This window comes from Mizuhopecten yessoensis, unplaced genomic scaffold, assembly GCF_002113885.1.
Source record: "Mizuhopecten yessoensis strain PY_sf001 unplaced genomic scaffold, ASM211388v2 scaffold716359, whole genome shotgun sequence".
Classification (NCBI taxonomy): domain Eukaryota; kingdom Metazoa; phylum Mollusca; class Bivalvia; order Pectinida; family Pectinidae; genus Mizuhopecten; species Mizuhopecten yessoensis.
Genome location: NW_018480077.1, coordinates 818210 through 837565, shown reverse-complemented (window position 1 = coordinate 837565; position 19356 = coordinate 818210). Strand labels below are relative to the sequence as shown.

The 19356-nt window shown below is 33.8% G+C and overlaps 1 protein-coding gene across 2 annotated transcripts in view; it reads right to left on the bottom strand.

Moving 5' to 3' along the window:
- LOC110443813 (lysophosphatidylcholine acyltransferase 2-like) overlaps positions 1-19347 on the bottom strand; it is a 27874-nt gene extending 8527 nt beyond the window's left edge. Inside the window, exons 1-6 of one of the 2 annotated variants that reach the window (XM_021488234.1) lie at positions 19158-19347; positions 17292-17434; positions 15045-15262; positions 4780-4953; positions 3700-3758; positions 809-843 (exon numbers count right to left, since the gene is read on the bottom strand). In XM_021488234.1, coding sequence (XP_021343909.1) covers positions 809-843; positions 3700-3758; positions 4780-4953; positions 15045-15262; positions 17292-17434; positions 19158-19262 — 734 coding nt within the window. In that variant the 5' untranslated portion in view covers positions 19263-19347. Of the gene's footprint in view, positions 1-808; positions 844-3699; positions 3759-4779; positions 4954-11692; positions 11911-15044; positions 15263-17291; positions 17435-19157 lie in introns of both variants that reach the window. The other variant, XM_021488233.1, reaches the window with a different exon arrangement.
- Positions 19348-19356: the final 9 nt, after the last annotated feature.

Below are 19356 nucleotides of genomic sequence, written 5' to 3'. Positions count from 1 at the left end.
CTGATAATGCTAACCCAAATTGAATTACTTCCAATGGAAATTAAACAAATGTTGGTCCAAAATGTGATTTCCCTATATAAACTATAGTAAAGTTTACCCCCTCCCCAGGGGGAAACGTGAGACCCCAGGGTCATGAAATTCACAATTTTGGTAAAGCACCTTAAGACCCTTCCATCTATGAAGAGTATTTGATTCTACCATATCTGGGTCTTGAGAAGAAGATTTTTGAAATTTTAGTCAATTCAACCCTTTTTGGCCCCGTCCCTCAGGCCCCTGGGGGCTTGGGACTAAACCGGCAACCAGTTTTGTTGACCTTTGGCCATGGAACGTTCCTGCAATATTTCATTGAAATTGGTTCAGTGGTTTTGGAGAAGAAGTCGAAAATGTAAATTGTTTACGGAGGCACGACGGACGACGACGGACAAAAGGCGATCGCAATAGGTCACTTGAGACTTTGTCTCAGGTGACTTAAAAAAGTCAGTTTATAAATATATATATATGTAGATGTGTTGTCTAGGTTGAATCCACTATCCATGTTTATCCGAGACATGCCCTTTTTTTTTTAGGATCAGGCCATTTCTACTGTACTCTGCTACCTATCACCATGTCAAATTAAAAAAAAAAAAAATAGTCAGTATATGTTTTATATAAATAAAATTTTAGGATTGAGAATGTCTTCCCACCAAACATGAAACCCATATATACATGAGCAGATGGTTTCTTATAGCTAAGAAAAAATAGACATAAGTTTTCTGATCAGCATTACATTTTCAGTTTATTTGTAAAAATAGATGTGTGAGGTACTTACGCTCCAGGGCCTTCCCATGTCCATGTGTAAGTGTCCTGAAATTCAACAAAGGAAAACATACAATAGCTTATCAATATTAACAAATGATTTCATAATTCCAATTTCATTTTGTTCATTACACTATCATAAATGATGATTTCAGAAAGGATGTGCAAGAATATATTATACATGTGATTAATTACTATTTGAAGCATTATCTTGTCCTTTTGTTTATAATTTGTCCTGTGCTATATGATAAATGAGGTTAAACACAAGGTAAGTTTGTTAGTTACTGTATTGTTGTTTTGTGCACAGCCCTGTTTTAATGTTATGAGTACAGTGTTACATAGGATCTCGAAGAGTGAAATCTGTGGTGTAAGTTGTGCAGTATTTTGTTGTTTCTAGATGTTTCAAGTTGTGCTGGTGATTATGTGTTCTTGGAGACAGCATAAGATGCATGTATACGTAAGTGAAAGTAGTCTATAATTGGTTGTGTTATATTTGTCTCCTTTTTCATGCGTACTGTACTGAGCTTTGCATGTTTCCAATCTTTGATTAGTATTCCTGTGTTAAGTGATTTCAGAGATATAGTTTTAAGTTCTTGGAGTATTAAGCATTGTGTGTCATGATGTGGTCTGGTCCCGAGGCTTTTCTGGTATCGTAGGGTCTAGTTCTATTATGAATTGTCTATTTAGGATGTTTGCCTTTGTCTCCATATCTGTGGTGAGGAAGCTGGGGTATTTTGTGGAGCTTAATTTCTGGGCTTTTCTTAAGTGTCATAAGTTGTTTTGATGGATAAAAAGTTCAATAGGTTGAATGGGTGTTTGCATCAAGCTGAGAGTTGTTCTGAATTTCGACTTAGGGCATAATGCAGGTTTATTTCAGACTTCAACTTTGTATTGTATGCATCAAACTGTGTTGTGCGCATCTTTTGACATGAAGGCATCTGGTCTGTGTTTGAATGCTATGGGTTTTTGTAGTATGCTTCTTCAATATGGTACGGGAGGATCGTTTTGAAAAGTTGCATAGGTTTCTGCATTGGAGATTTCTTCATGTTGATTGGTTAGTACAGTAAGGTCTTGTCTGATAGATGTTGTTGCAATTCACTAAATCGTATTTGTAGATGTTTCAGGGTTCTATATGTGTCTCGTTTGTATTTTGATGTCTGCTTCTGCGTAGATAATGTCTCGGTCTGCACTTGCCGACGTGTGGGACTATTTCTTGAATGTTCAGCATGGATACAGTAAGAGTAGAAGGAGGTTGCCATCAATGTAATGTTAAGTAGCTGTAGCTACAGAAGGACTGGATCTACTCTGCCTGATACGGTTTTGTCGTTTGTCCAGTGTATGTGTGGTAGGTTCAAATATCCACTGTCAAGTGTATCTATTAATTAACATTCCCTTGCTTTCATGCAAACTCTGGTATCAAAACAATTAACAAAGCACCATATATATACTGTGGCATAAGGACCAATTGTTGTCTGTGACGCTCTGGAATTCCATAGGAAACCTACGTGCAAAACTTGGTAAATGTAGGCGATAGTGTGTGAGACATGGCCTCAACAAAGTGACATGCAAAAAAGTGCCAACCTGTAGTCCCCTCTGTAGTACTGTGTGAGGGACTAAAAATGTTTATGTGTTGTGTACTGCTATTTTGTTTAAAGGTTTCAAGTTCTGCGAGTGGGTGTCCTTTGCCTGAATGTGGTCTGATATTGTGTTGTTTAGACATGTTTTTTGTTCTGTGTCAAGCATTTCTTCTGGATATAGATTATTTGCTCCATAGGGATTGGAAGTTAACTGTAAGTTAAGAAAATTATTTTGAAAACAGTGCTTCTTATTTACCAAATTAAAGACATGTTTTCTAATAAAAGTTGTTTTCTCTTTATATGTTGTTTGTAAAATTGTTTTTTCTATATCTTGTGATTTGATATGAACTCTTTTTAAGAGTTCCTGTCCCACTGTAGGCAAAACACTGGAGAGTTCCACTTCAGTTTTTCCTGCATACAGTAACCTCCCCTTAATTTTTATTTTGGATATAACCAGCATGACTGGGCTGCAATACCACCTTTGACCAGGTAGCTCGGTTGTTAATAATCAAAGGTCTAGGGTTCAAATCCTGGTATGGTTTTTAACCAAGAACACTGTTGTTAATTATTGTTGTTTATTTTATCTTCATAATTTGTTCATAGAAGTCTTGCAAGGAATGGTTTTCTTTTCCGAAAGGATTTATGAAAGCTAGTCATGCCAGTAAAATAAAATCCAAATGAATGCATCTATAGCTTCAGTTTTGGCAGTGGTACAGTTGTGGTACAACAGATGATGACACACAAGATACAACAGATGACAACCCACAAAAGGCAATCACAATAGGTCATCGTATATATTAGTATATAGTCAAATATATTGACCTAGGTAATGTAAAAATCCCTTTTTTTTTCCACGATTACATTCACTAGCTTTAAATTGGTACGGTTCACACTCACAAATCAACATTTTTCTGTTAACCCTTTCACCACTATGGACCATAATGAACTCATCCAGATCAATGCATAGTAGAGTTAACTAAAGTTACACAGGGTTGAAAGGGTTAATGTCACATTTCATTTTATATCAAATTTACCTTTGATAAATGACACATCACATTACGAAGAATGAACTGTATCAACCTGTGCAGTCAAGAGCTGTGTAGTTCAAAACATTTTTATTTTAGGTAAAATATTGAAAAAATTATGATATTAAGCTTTCATTTTAAAATACCCTTTATGACCATACATCAATAATCTGTGTTCAACAGTTTCTAGCCATAATTGTTTTATCAAAAAACAAAAACATATTTTTTTTTAGACTATACATGTATAATGTAATACTTAAATGTATAATACGGTTGTCTCTGACAAATTGTCTTCTACATACCATTTTGTTGGGGTAGCGTATACAGACAGGCTGGACAGGCATACAGGGGTAAAAAGCACCTGTAAATTACAACACCAACATGTTACCATTAGAGAAGGAGTTTAAAAGTGTCCCAAAATAGTACAGGCTTAGCAAGCATGGGAAACTTTTTTAAGAATCAATTCATTGCTGTAGTGACAATAAAACACTAAGGTCTGATAATTTTTATTTATTACATTTTTGCCAGTGAAATATTGGATTCTATCAACTTGATAAAACTGATATCTTTCGCACCGTGACAAATATCACTTTTTGGTATTGACCAATCATAACGTTATCTTCTATTTGCTGCATTCAAAGGCAACAATTTTTTGTTCAGATTCAAATGAAGCGACGGTAGAATAAGTGGTTGTTATGGTAAATGTTTGGTACACACACTTCAGTATTTACATAAATATACAATTAATAACATTTGTATAAGCTATCATACCAGAAAATAGCAGAAAACATCTGAATTGTGTTGAGTATCCCATTCAAAATGTCGTGCAGCCTTGTTGTCAAGCGTGACGTCATTAGAATATGGCGCTAATTATTACGCTTCTGATTCCCGCCCTTTTTTATGCATTACATTTTTCATGTTTTATGCTTAAAAATGTAATGCTCACTTGTGAAAAATATTAAAACATTAACCACACTCGTGAAATATATTTGTTATTACTGAAGACACCATTAAATATCCTCTATTTCCTAATTTGTCTTTTTATATATATCATACAAAAGAAATAGGCAAACATAGAGTGAAGATATAAAGTTTTACTCCATCAGACTTCCAATTACCACCTGGATAGTTATCATCTGATTCTGGATAAGAATAAATTGATTTTTTTCTCTTTTTTGAACAGCAACAATGACTTTTATTTCATACATCAGAAACAATAGGAGTCTTTCTTCAATAACAATCAACTCACATTTGAAGTTTAAAATGAATCCAGGAAGGCATTGTGGACAGACAGATGAACATCCCTAAATAGACAATACTTTATTAGGGCATCCGTACACATTAATATGATTACTCAATAGTAAATTTTGAAATAGCCATACCAGATTTGAAATTGATGACAGCCTTTCTGTTGGTACAGGTACCTTCCGGGAAGATGATTATCTGTGGCCACTGACCTCCTGACTTAGCCCTGCGGTTGATTTCCTTTATGGTGTTCTGACGTGAGTTAGGGTCCTCACGATTTACGTAGACTGGTTGTGTGAACGCCATGAGAGCTAGAAAACATGTGATATAGTCATAATGTAAACAGAAAAATGTTTATGAACAGTTCAATATTGTCATATTAATGTCTTTATAAAAATATTATTTCTTATACCGTATTTAAAAAAAAAAAAAAAAAACATTACTTGCCAGAATTCAGTTAATCAAGCTTAATTTGCTAAGTGATAACATTTTCAAATTGAAATTATGTTTTCCTGCTCTAAGGTTCAAATGATCATCTTCAGATAAAACACACAAAAACACTCCTTTATCATTACATCTTTTTTAAATAATTTCAAAATTTACATCAAAAGTTGTTTCAAAATGAGACACCGAAGCTTGATAAAACTGACCCCCGGTGTTTTTACTTGACATTGTGGGTACACATGTAAGAATTTTATTAGGGACACTGCAATTCAAAATAGTAACAAAAGAATTAACCGAGTACACTGTCTATAGAAATTAAACTTTACTCAAGAGATATAGAAATTAAACTTTACTCAGAGATATAGAAATTAAACTTTACTCAGAGATATAGAAATTAAACTTTACTCAGAGATATAGATATTAAACTTTACTCAAGAGATATAGAAATTAAACTTTACTCAGAGATATATATGTAATATATGTTGAAATGATATTGCCTGCTTTAATTGTCACAGTCCTACTTATCTCCCTTTAAGTGTGTAAGAATGTTGTCTGAGTGTGAGCAGCTACAGAGAGATATAGATAGAGTGTATGATTGGTGCACTGTGTGGAAAATGAAAGTGAATGTGAAGAAGTGCTGCCAGGTCATTTTTACAAACAAAAAGAAATGTATGAATTTTAATTACACTATGAACCTGAAGAATGAAATGTGTGTGAAAGATCTTGGTGTTTGGCTGACCTCTTCGATGAGTTTTAATACCCATATTAGACGTACTGTTTCCAAATCAATGCGAATGCTCGGTTTTATAAAACGTACATGTAAAAGTTTTAAACAAATACCTGTTTTAAGGTCTCTTTATATAAGTCTTGTCAGGAGTCAGTTAGAATACTGTTGTCAGATCTGGTCTCCTTACCAAACATCTTTAATTCACCAGGTCGAAGTTGTCCAGCGTAAATTTTTGAAATTTTTATGTTTTAAAGCACACGTTGACTACAATTCCATGTCTTACGCTGACACTTGTAGGCATTTTAATCTTCCTAGCCTCGAACATAGGCGGGCATTTTTAGACAGTGTATTTCTTTACAAATGTGTAAATAGTGCTTTTGATTGTCCATATTTTGTCAAGCAAATGTATTTTTCAGTACCTGGTCATAATCTACGATCAATTCGTTTCAACCAGTTTTACAGCCAGAGAAGTAGGATAAACGTTAGAAAGTATAGTATTTTAAACAGGATTCAATGTCATTTTAACTATCTTGATTTTGCACCATACTGTGATATGTTTGTTCCTCACTCTCAGAGTTCAAATTACGGTTAAAGAATAGTTGCTATCACTAATTCCTTTTGTTTTATATATGAGTATCTTTAAGTCTGTGTTACATGCATAACTGACTGTGATATTTTATACTTGTGTTGTAATGTTGTTATCCATTCTGTAGGTGGACCCTTGGGTCTGTTGAATTGGAAATAAATAAATAAATAGATCATCAAATATGCCTTAATACTAGATTATTGGAAAGTAAAAGAATCATCCAAAAAATGTTTTTTCCCTCCATTACAGCTGTACTAAGTAATTTCCATTAAAATATTAATTACCCACTTTAAACAAAGTTTCCAGTTGACATTAAAATTCTAATAATAGCAAAGTATTTTATTTTTCAATTTATTAAAACAGGAAATCCTACTTCATTATATTTATAGTATATAAACTAGAACAAATACCAGGGATATTATTCCTGGGGAAAAAAATATCAAAAAGGGGTAGTCTCTAGCATAAAGGGAGCGACTAGATACCTTTTAACTGTTTCACCCCTATTTAACTTCAGTAGACTCTACCATGCATTGATCTGGATGAATACATTATGGTCTACAGTGGTGAAAGGGTTAAACTTTGGAACTTAACACATTTTAAAAAAAGTCATTTGTTAGTAACTCTTAGACATTTGAAATATTGCTACTCAGTTTTCTCAAGAAACATTTGAAAGATTGTTAAATCTGTATTTGCACACAGCTGGAAATTATAGTCCAATAAATATGAGTTTACTGACTTTTGAACTTCCATTCTACATTTCAAATATATTATGTGTATATATGCTATAATGTGCAATAATCAGAAGCTTCAGAAATACTTTTTCCTGGATTAGGTATATGATTTGATTTTGATAGATTGTGTTAATTATAGATGTGATTTTATCTTCAGGAATATCAGGGAAATCAACGCTATATGTACATTTTGATATATATATATATAGGATCCTATGATAATAATAGATTACTTTTAGTATATGAGTCACAGCTTGACAAGGAAGAGATCGTCTAACAAGATTAAAGCAGTGAATTCGTAATTTGAAGACTATGTGTATACCGATTGAGAGTAGAACTATCGTGTAAAATCGCACAGACAGAGGTTACTAGCTATAGGGCAAGCTAAGTTTAGCTCAAATATTATAATTAATTCAATTCCATCATATTTGAGTTGCGAGTTCTGACTAAAATCCTATTGGTATCACCTTATAACTACCAGGTACATTTTCTTTAAATCTTGTATCTTCCCTGCTTTTATTAATTTATAAATTATTTTAGTCTGAAGTTACCATTGATGCAAAGGATTTCTCTGTGTTTCAATGTTCATTGAACAATTCATGCTTTTTTCATTTGAAAATAACATATTGAGAGGTACAGCTTATAAATGTTCTCTGGTTAATGCTTAACAGCATGCTGGTATTGCTTTATACAGCTGGGTAAAATGGAGCAATTAGGATAACAAGGCAGTACTGTGTAAGACATAACAAACTTTTTTTTATAACGTGGAGGAACAGTGATGTCACACCTGTATCTCTCAAAATATTCTCTATTTTATTTATTATTTTTCTATTTCACACACAAATATATAACACTGAATTTGATATGGACAATCATCACCACAATATCTAAACAATATTTTGAGATTGGGAGTCGAACCCATACCTACCAGCCTACCGAGGTTCAAACCCTATTAAATGTTCTAGACCTGAAGGCTGACCGGAGCTAGCTGGTGAAATACTTGATACCTATGGTTGGAGTCTTGCTCTATGCTTGCCCTTATTATATCAAAAATAACTTCTTATCTTGATTCAAACTCCAGTTCTTTTCATATTGTCTCAGAAAAAGATTTTGTGAAAATTTGACTTCATACAATGAAACCTTTAATTGCCTCGCAACTTTGATTGACACTGGGAAATTTCTGAAATACATTGTTTTCCTGAAAGTTTCTTTATTTTTTACATTTTCTAGGGCAATATAAATGTTTCCTGATCACAAGATGTAAGATTAATTAGCATAGCACAAAAGCATGTGTATTGCCCATTGAAGAATAGATTGATCTGTCGTGACCTTATAGTTTGCTGACAGTATACAAGGCTTCATTGACAAAGCAATAGACTCCCAGATATATCACCCTATAGACCTTACGCAATTCAGACTCGGTGTTAATAGAAGCACTGCTACACTACACTACACTACACTATCACACACCACCACAAACCACATATATATACCACACGTTAGCAATGAGTGTCATGCACATGCACAAAACATGCAAATTTAGTGGGCACTGATACTGAACACGAGAAAAAGGAATGATGCAAATATTTTCTAATAATGTCGACAAAAGCAATTAGGATGAAAATTTCTGCAAATAAATGCTTTTCTGTAATAGATAAATAGAGACATCCAGCCCCCACCCCGAAATCTCCTGTAATGTATGTACCGCTATACAATGTAGGAAATATACGAAAACACATGATATCCTACCACGTTAATGATAATGGACTCGAAACACATTATATCCTACCACGTTAATGATAATGGACTCAAAACACATTATATCCTACCACGTTAATGATAATGGACTCAAAACACATGATATCCTACCACGTTAATGATAATGGACTCAAAACACATTATATCCTACCACGTTAATGATAATGGACTCAAAACACATTATATCCTACCACGTTAATGATAATGGACTCAAAACACATTATATATGATATATAGTATCACAAAAAGATGTGTTACAAAGAAATTAAATGTAAATGAAAACGTGAAAAAGCAACAAGTATTTAAAGACAGTCACAGTGGCCTACAATAGATTACCTGGAATGGAATTGACAGAAGAATTCTGCGATGCAAAAAGAAAATTTCCAAATTTTGCTTAACTGTATATATTCACTGATAATCCAAGAAAACTATTCACTAATCATGTTGAGCAAAAACAAGAGGTCCAATGGGCCTGCATCGCTGACCTGGTATAAATCTCACACTTGTTACCCTGAAAGTGATCTAAAATAAAGCTTCAGGCAAAATATCAGTATTTATGATTAAAATTCATTAAAAAAACCTGTTAAAAGATTTTAAAACATTTCACCCCTGTGACTTTGAAAGTGGAACAAGGTCATTATGTTGATTTTTTTTATAGCCTTTCATCTCAGGATGCAACTTGCAAAATATCAACATTCTGGGACCCATGGTTATTCAGAAGAGGTTGTTTAAAAGATTTTAAATTAATTTGACCCCTGTGACCTTGAATATAAGTCAAAGTCATGCACTTTAACAAACATGGTAGCCCTTGATTCCAGCATGCTCCTATCTAGATATCAACATTCTGGGCCTTTTGGTTATTAAGAAGTCGTTTAAAGGTTTTGATCATATTTGATCACTCTGACCTTGAATAAATGTCAAGGTCATTCACTTGTCAAAACTTGGTAGCCCTACATCCTATCATGTAACAGGCCAACTATCATCATCCTGGGCCTTTTGGTTATTCAGAACAAATTGTTTAAGATTTTGAACATATTTGCTCCTTGTGACCTTGAATATGATTCAAGGTCATACATTTAAACAAACTTGGTTGCCCCTCATCCTAGTAAGCTGCTGACTACATATCAACATCCTGGGCCTTTTGGTTATTCAGAAGATGTCATTTAAAGATTTTGAACATATTTGACACCTGTGACCTTGAACAAACTTGGTTGCCCTTCATCCTAGTTTGCTACTTTGGTTATTCAAAAGAAGTTGTTTAAAGTTTTCTTTTAACAATTGACCCCTGTGACCTTGAATATGAATGAGTGAAGGTCATTTATTTGATCAAACATGGTAGCCCTTCACCCCAGCATGCTACTGGCCAAAAATCATCTCCCTGGGCATTTTGGTTATTTAGAAGAAGTCGTTTATCTCCCTGGGCATTATGGTAATTTAGAAGAAGTTGTTTAAAGTTTTTAACATATTTGATCCCTGTGACCTTGAAAATGGGTGAAGGTAATTTATTTGAACAAACTTTGTAGCCCTTTATCCAAGTTTGCTTCTGGCCAAATATCATCACCCTAGGCCTTTTGGTTATGCAGAAGAAGTTGTTTAAAGCATAATATTGACGGCATAAGACAGACAAACGACGGACGCCGTACCACAGCATAAGCTCACTTGGCCCTTTGGGCCAGGTGAGTTAAAAATGAATGTATATATAGAGAAAAGAAAAAATGTAACCTTCATTCACCAAGGTCATAAAGAATGAAGATGAAGGAAATTGAATGTGACCCAACAAGATGGTGAATGTATATTGAATTCATGGAAAAATTTAAGAAATATATATACTGTTCAATGTTTATCGAACAGTAACACAATGTATGATAGAAATTTAAGTGTATTTTCATGAGATTATATCATTTATATTTCAAGACAATTAACAACAACTGTCTAAAAGGATTTTTTTGGTTAGAGTATTGTACGTAAAGTGATAATCATCACATATAATCAGTATGTATAAACAATTGAAGTGGGTGTTAAGAAAAGCCTGATTAGATAATGAAACAAAGTTAAGATATTAAAATTTTAGTAGGATGTGCTCCTGCAATGGAGGGATGAAACTTCAAATTTGTCTATTTATGCAAACCAATGCATTTCATTCCTGTTGATGAACGGCAAATTATTTCATGACTATTGTATAGTTTAATTTAACTCAACAAATCAATCAACAACTAAAAAATACTCACAAGATAAACTAAAATGAGAAATGAAATATCTAACTCTTCTCCAGAAAAATCTCAAATTGGATCATTGCTTTAAGGCAATGCTTGGACAGTTATAATTTTCCTTTAGTCTGATCTGGCATGTTTTTGAAGTTAGATATGACTGGTACATGTACATGGTTGTTTGTGTACATGAGCTTATTCAACAACTTTACTATTGAACAACTTTAATCATTCACATAATTATTTTTTTATCAACACTTATTCCGATATCAATATAATTTAGTTCTACTTTAAAATTCTGTAATAATGTACACACGACCAGCAAAGTTCATTTATCTGATGACATTTGACCTTGTCTGACCCTTGACCTTGTCTGACACTCAACATGGACAGTATTGCTTGTTTGGATGAACAAATTCAACAGGAGCCATTTTGTAAAAACCCAAATGTTTTGAGAGATGAGAAAGAGCTATTATCATTTGCCTCAGAAAATAAAAAGATATCGATTCTGAAATGTCCAACATCGAAAAGAAAAAAAATCCAAGTTCAGATTTTTTCTGCAGTGAGAGTTAGTTAGAGAAGACTTGAGATACGTACTTTTCATTAAGGGAGGGAATCTTTCCGCTCTAGCGAGGGAAGTCGGTAAGAATGGAAAATAAAACAAGACCATTGCATCAAAAAAGGTGGAATGAGGCGCACACACGGCTATCGGAGCTTCACTAGCCAGCGCACAATGACCTTTAACCTTGATTCTATGAAATCCAACGCTGAAGCAAACGGCTCTTCCTAGAAATGCTAATGGCCCATGAATCAATCTAAATGTAAGCAAACAAAGGTCTCTGTTACATGTCAATCATGCAAAGAATTTATTCTGCCACAATTTTTTTAAATGATGGCGACAAACTCAATATGAAGGGGTATCTTTATTTCTTGCTTCTCTTGTCCTGACTGTAAATAAATGAAGGGTATAAGTCTTTGCTTTTTCACTTCGAGTTCAGCTCTGGTCAGATGGAACAAAATTAAATAAATAATGTCAATCCTGTTCCATATACCATTGTCACTTTATGATGGGCTTGCCCTTGCAAACAAAGATATGCATAAAATTACAACTTGATATTGTGAAAATGTAAATTTTGAATTTCTTTGTTTGTAATCGATATATTAATATTTTCTCACCCATATACCAATACCAAACTTCCATTACAGACTGCATGTATGTATTTTTTTTTTCTATTTGAAATGATAGATAACTAAGTTGGTAAAAATGTAAAATTAATTGTTTCTGTCATGTGAGCAGGTATTGATTGTTACGTCATTTGTTTGTGAGAATAACGTCATCAATTTTGAAACCGATGTAATTTTCTCACACAAACCAATGACGTAACAATCAATACCTGCTCACATGACAGAAATAATTAATTTTACATTTTTACCAACTAAGTTATCTATCATTTCATAACTCTGCAAAACACAAAGACGGAATAAACAATCTACACATTCTTAATATTCTGTGTAATCAACACTAGTCAGTACTGCCCTTCAAAATAAAACTGTGTCTATTCATATAAACTAGATAAGCCTGTAGGGTCTGAATGTCCCATTTGCCCTGTTGCCGACCTATAAATAGCAACAGTGACCTTGTCATTGACCTTTGGACCCTGAAATACAAACTCATGTAAGGTATTCTCATACTCTGTCTTTGTATAAACTTTGATGAAAATTTGTTAAGATTATAATAAAGGCCTTCTCCAATAAAATGGCGTAGGCATAAAAAGGTCAATGAGATCCACAATGGGTAGTGATCTCCAAAATTGATACAAAACCCAAATTTAATTTTGAAAAGTTCCTTAAATGTCCATTTTTGATGTGAATTTTTTCAATGAAGTGCTGAATTATTGTCTATTTATGCATTAATGTATTGCAAGCAGACACATTTTGCAGAAGATATGAATTCATGCCAGCAAGTGCCTATGAATTGTTTAGTCAGCAATATGATTGCAAGAAGCAACTGTATAAAAAAAGTTGATAACGAGACTGTCAGGACTTTCGATGTGCTTGTTGATCAGACAAACCAAACCTAATAGAAAAACTTCAGAAATGAAATGACAAGTTAAAACAGTTACAGAACAACATAAATAAAGGTTGATACACTGGTTCATGTGCTCATGGAATCTTCTGTCTAAAATACAAAACAAATCAAAAATGAAAATAATAACATAGCTACTGTATGTACATGTGTATGTTATACAAAGAATGTATGATGATCATGAAACAACCATACATTTTTATTGCAAGGCTGTAGTGCATTTTTGACGTCGCCCCATTTTAGTAACATATGAACACAGGCATCATGCTTCAAATACTCCCATGCAAAGAAGCATCACCACTCACCAGGGTAAACAGAGTTAGTTACTGATTGGCCATATAGCTAAAATGGTTGTAATTGTCATTAAAGTTATAAAAGAAACGTTAAGATCAAGTCTTTTACTTGTGAAAAGCATGTCCATAAAAAAATCTTTCCTTAAACATTATGATCGCATTAGTTTGGCTACCTTTATCACAACACAATTTGCAGTTTGATTTGTAGATTTCAATATGATCAAAGAGCCCGACAGAAATTTAGCATTGTGATATTAATAAAGAAAATGTATTGGAGCTAGAAAATCAGTGTTAAATCCTAACTGAAGATTATTTGTTAACAAAATGAATGTAAAGATTCAAATCTTCACATTTTTTATTTCCTTTCTCCTCATCTTGTTTAAACTGAGTATGAAAAAATTCTTACATTTAAAACTTCAAGTAGATGTGAAGTTGTTTCATAAATGAAGACATAATTAATACAATTTTTCTTTTTACATGTGTATTACCAGTTTTAAAGATAATCACAACATTTCAATATGGCCAACAAATAACATTTTTTAGGCAACCATAGTCTTGAATCTTCTTTTTTTCAATAAGCTTAACATGTAGTTAATGCAAAGACTGTAAGCAAAATACCATCTTGCACAGGCCAAATCCAAAAGCAGCAAACATGAGTTTCATTCCCGCAGTCACCCCAACATAGGCAGTTAGTCTCAGAATCAGAAAAATGGGCACAAAATTCTCTTCGGGTAAAAAATTGTTGTTTTAAAAACAATGTGCTACGTTACAGTGACAATGTGTTCCTTTACTTGACTTTTACACAAATGAATCAGTTCATTTTTACCTCTGAAATAGGTTTTACAGTAAAAAAAAATGAAATTTTTGCTACTGTGACTAATAACATTTTTGTTATTCACGAAAAACTAACCAATCAGAGAGCAGGCTTTTAGTGTGAAAAGTAACAAATAGTGAACCGCAATTCCTGTCAAGAATAATGGCCATTCTTCCGATCTGATCAAAAGTGGAGAAAAAAACATGCAAATTATTCACAAAATAGATCCAACACAACATCTGTAGTATCACATTAAGCCATAATAACTTGTTGTCATATTATAGAAATAATCACTTTCAGCTGCAACTTAAGGCGACGTTTAAAAATTTCTTTGTTCCTTCCAAAAGAAATTCAATTAAGTGACCTAAATACTTCCTACAGTAAAATAAAATAATAAAAGTATAGGGACGGGGAGACATTTTTTCATTGTTCATCTTAATATTAAGTATTCCCTAATATATACGGTATATGTGTATTGATGTGTCTGTATCACCAGTGTCTTAACACTGGAAAAGTCTTTAACACCTAAATGTTTGCCTCTGGTGATGGTCTCACATCTTGTGAGGCATGAAATAAAGCCTCATAAAGACAGTGACTCTGAGTATGTTCATAGCCTTATAAACACAAGTTCTTCTGATAGTGTTCAAGGATTTTGTTGTGGAATATAAACATTCATGACTTAAGATCCTATCATTATTATTATTAAAACGGTTCGGTTTTAGTTCCATTTAATATACCATATAAATCGGGACCTACTTCCAAAAAATGGCACTTTTTCTGCTTGGGACTTTGCAACAATGGTAGTGAGTTCCAGGGCTACAACGGGCAGTGCATCAAAGTAGGTGGAGTGTGGTACAAGGGTAAGGATTGGTGCCTCAGCAGCACACACTCGCTTCCCCTTAATTGTGACCCAGTGGAATCCACCAGCCAAGAACAATCCTCTGCACATCAGAACAACCAGTGGCCGAAATATGCTACAACCAAAAGTTTCAATTCCACATACACATCAAACTTTGAAGAGTGTGAGACAAACCTCGGGACACACCCAGCTAACATTTATATAATTCTTATAGAAATCTAATACACTTGTTTAGATGACGTGGCACAGGAATACAAACAAATCTTATTAAAATCTCAATTAAAATTAAACCATTAAATGAATCTGCTTGTATAATTTTTTTACTTTTTTGTTAGTGGTTGCTCTCTGCCATGGGAAAAACAAATTTAAACAAAATTGCTCTCCAATTTCATAGCTCAAAATCGTGCATGGTGACACTTTTAACACATATTCATGATAGCATCATTGCAAATTACCTTTTTTTACTAATATATAAGGGTTTTTTGTAAGTTTCTCAGCATAGATTTTTTTGATTATAATGTCAAGTAATTTGTTGGAAATAAAACCCTTTCATATTCAACCTGTCTAGCACTTATTTTCAATAATCTTCAAAATTGGAGATTCATTTCAAAGTAAACAGAGGAATTGTTAGAACAAGTCACAGCAAACTAGAAATTGCAATTCTGAACAGAAAATAAAGAGAAACAAATTTCACAATAGGAGGTTCATTTCAAAGTAAAATTCTTGGAAATTGTTAGAACAAATCACAGCAAACTGGACACTGCATTGCTGAACAGAAAATGTAGAAAAACAAATAAACAAATTTAAAAACAGGAAACTCATTTCAAATTTCTTAGAACCAGTTACAGCAAACCTTACATTATGCTGCTGAACTGAAAATGTAGACAAAAACTAGTTCACATAAATAAAAAAAATCCTACGGTTATATAATCGTCAACACAGAAAGCAGGACTTCATCACAACAGCATGAATAATAATTACTAAAATTAAAGTTAAAGCAACATTTCTACATTGTTCTTCAAGTTATACGAACTCTTTGATATGTTTGTGATATATTGAGAATGATTTTGATCAATAATAAACCTAAATTCTGACCTACAGATGGGGAAAGTCTCTCATTGATTTTTTTTACCAAAATGAGGCTACTGGGAACCGTTAAGTAGCAGAGCAGATAGGAAAGTAGTGACTTATTAATGCCTGTTTGAAGTTTTAAAATAACAGTCTCTTTGAACACAGTATTGCACAATTTTAGCAAACCTGTGACAGCAGAAATGACCCATTTTCGTTGTATTATTTAAGCACACTGATGCATGCTGGGAGTGCATAAGGACGGGTATTGCTGCAAACCATTTGTGCCAAAGCAATGTTTTGATCTTTTTATTTCTTTTTTCGTTTATTTGTTGTGACAAAGTTAATTTAAGGAGTCAGTGGGACTTGCAATGTAAACGATAAAATAGTGCAACCTTGATATAAATCCAGGCAGCATCAGTTCCTATAAAAGTGGCTGAATCGCAACACAGATTGATTACTAGACGAGGTCAATTTTCTGCAGATATACCAATCTTTTTCTGCAGATATACCAATCTGTCCTCTCTAACAGACTGGATAGTGGGACAGTTGAATGAGTGATGGCTGGATTCACCACCTAGGGCCTTTTATCAAACATGATGCATTCATGCCAGAACTCACGGCGTGAGGCAACATCTCACGGATTTTTACCTCTGATCAAGTCTCACGGCGTGGGACATGAATTTACGGAAAGTCCTCAAACCCTCACGGTTTTTAATGATCGACCGGTGAACCATTTTCCTGTTGTTGTTTACTTGAAGTCTTACGAGATTCCACAATGTTTTCAGCGATAAATCATGAGAGCTCTCGAGTAGCGGTCATGTGATTGGTCATGTGTAACATCTTGTTCTACTGTCACCACTTGCTAAGGCAAAAGAAACTTTGAAATACGGGGTTATGTACTGCATCATAATACTTCCTTAAGATTTGTGATGGTATACAATTGCAATCTTCTACATGTAAGGAAAGCTTGTTATTGTCTAGAGAGCTTAATTACTAAATTTGCTGTCTCATTATTGTTTGCAGGGCTTTAATTTGTATGAACACAAACATTAAGGTGGTTATTGGAAACTTACTTTCTCCATCCACAAAGAGGTTTCTGCTTCTCTTCTGGGGTCCTGAATGCCAGGGCTATAGTGGCCAACACAAAGCCGGAAAGGAGGAAGATGGCACAGAAGATCAGACGTAAGGGGACTACGAAAATGGACATCAGTGCAATCTATAATACAGGAAAGTGCATTTTTTTTATTATAAACATCCAGATTATATATAAACACTTGTTCAATTGAACCATTAAACATTTTTTTAAACTAAATCTTTACATGGTAAGCAGTATTCATTTTTCCTTATATGAAGCAAGTTTGAGGGTGAAAATTCACATTTTCCTTTTTTGTACACCTAGCTGTGTCCCATTTCCATAACCATATTTTACTATTTGAGTGCAGGCATGGCAGGAATTTATTGACGTATTTTGAGAAAAATACCAATTAGGAAAAATCTTATCCAAACCAAAAAACATTGAGAATATATGTATTCAAACGTTGATAAATTGGTAATTCAGAAATGACAAGAAACATGTTTTCTTTTAATCTTCACAAATTTGAAAATAATGGAAAACTTGAGGGTTTTCAAATCGAAATTCATGAATCTGTTTAATGGTTCTAAAGAGGGTTTTAAAATCTCAGCAATGTACTGTATGTCTAGTAATCCGTTTGAAAAAGAGCAGACCATCAATTAACCTTGATTATCATTATACCAACAGTCAACAAGAACTGCAACGATATATATCGCAATATTTTAAATACAGTACGATACACAATATTAAAGTCATGCCAATTTTGGACCAAGTCTATTTCCAGTTGTAATATTGCTCTGTATCTTTAAAGAACGAGTATCAGCCTGATGATTGCTTAGTTCTTTTACCCGAGACCAATCAAATTCAGTAGCTACCATAAAAACCTGTGTAATTTGTGCAGATCAAGTTAGCTGAAAATGCTGGAAAAAAAATCTTATATATTTTGCGCATCAATTTATTCCTCAAAAATGATGTCTATAGTTTTGAGCTTTCAATTTTGCCATGACAGAGAGTAAGTAATATTTATAAGCTCAAGGCTTTAAGGCTGATGTATTCATAAAAATAATTAACTTAACTTATAACATGTCAATCTCTGCAACCTAATTGAATGCTATGAAATGACATGTCAATCTCTGCAACCTAATTGAATGCTATGAAATGACATACTATCTTAAGTTTTTTTGACATTTTATAATGACTTTTGTGCATTCTCATAGCCACACTCATCCTGTTCTGAGGCTGGTATGCCTCTCCACATTTAATAAAATGAAAAGTAAGCTCCCTCACCATGGTCTAGGTAAATACATAAACTTAAGATAATTTGTCATTCCGTAGCATTCAGTTGGATCACAAAAGAGAGCGACATGTTACATATACAAGTACAGTGAATAATTTTAGCAAGACATCAGCCTGCATACCTTTTTATTGACTATGTTAACCTTGTTTAAAATGCACAATTTAATCAGCTAATATACAACTCATTACAAGTTCAATATAATCAAAAATTCAAATTCCGATTTTTAATTGGTGTCTTTGAATATGACTTATCAAGGGGTTTGAATTTTGGGTGATTACAGCATCTTTTCTGGGGCTTGTTGAGCCTTAATCCGTGTCCAGGAAGATGATCATGAGCATGGGTCAGAAGATCTAGGCCTACGACACACAGGCACGTTACCCCTTTACAAAAAGAAATGAATTTGTTTTGCTCAGATTTGTTTCCCCCAAAAAATGGTTTGAACTGTCGCACCCAATCGAAAACTGTTTGAGAACTAGTGATGCTTCGACCATAAACACTAGTGATTCAGAAAGTAAATGAATCACATCCGAGTCTACTCGGTCTATATGTGTGTGCATTGAGTGATCATACCCTGATCTTGTCCACATTTGTAAGGTCGATCTGGTGTACAAATGGATTAGGAACTACTGGCGTTGCCAGAGATGTCTGACGAGGGATCCCAACGTTTCTTTTCATGTTTAACGTGTTGATCGATGGTTTTCTTACAACATTGTCCGGTGTTCGCTCACGGAAACGGTATTAACGGATTTCCTGTACGCATGCGCCCAAG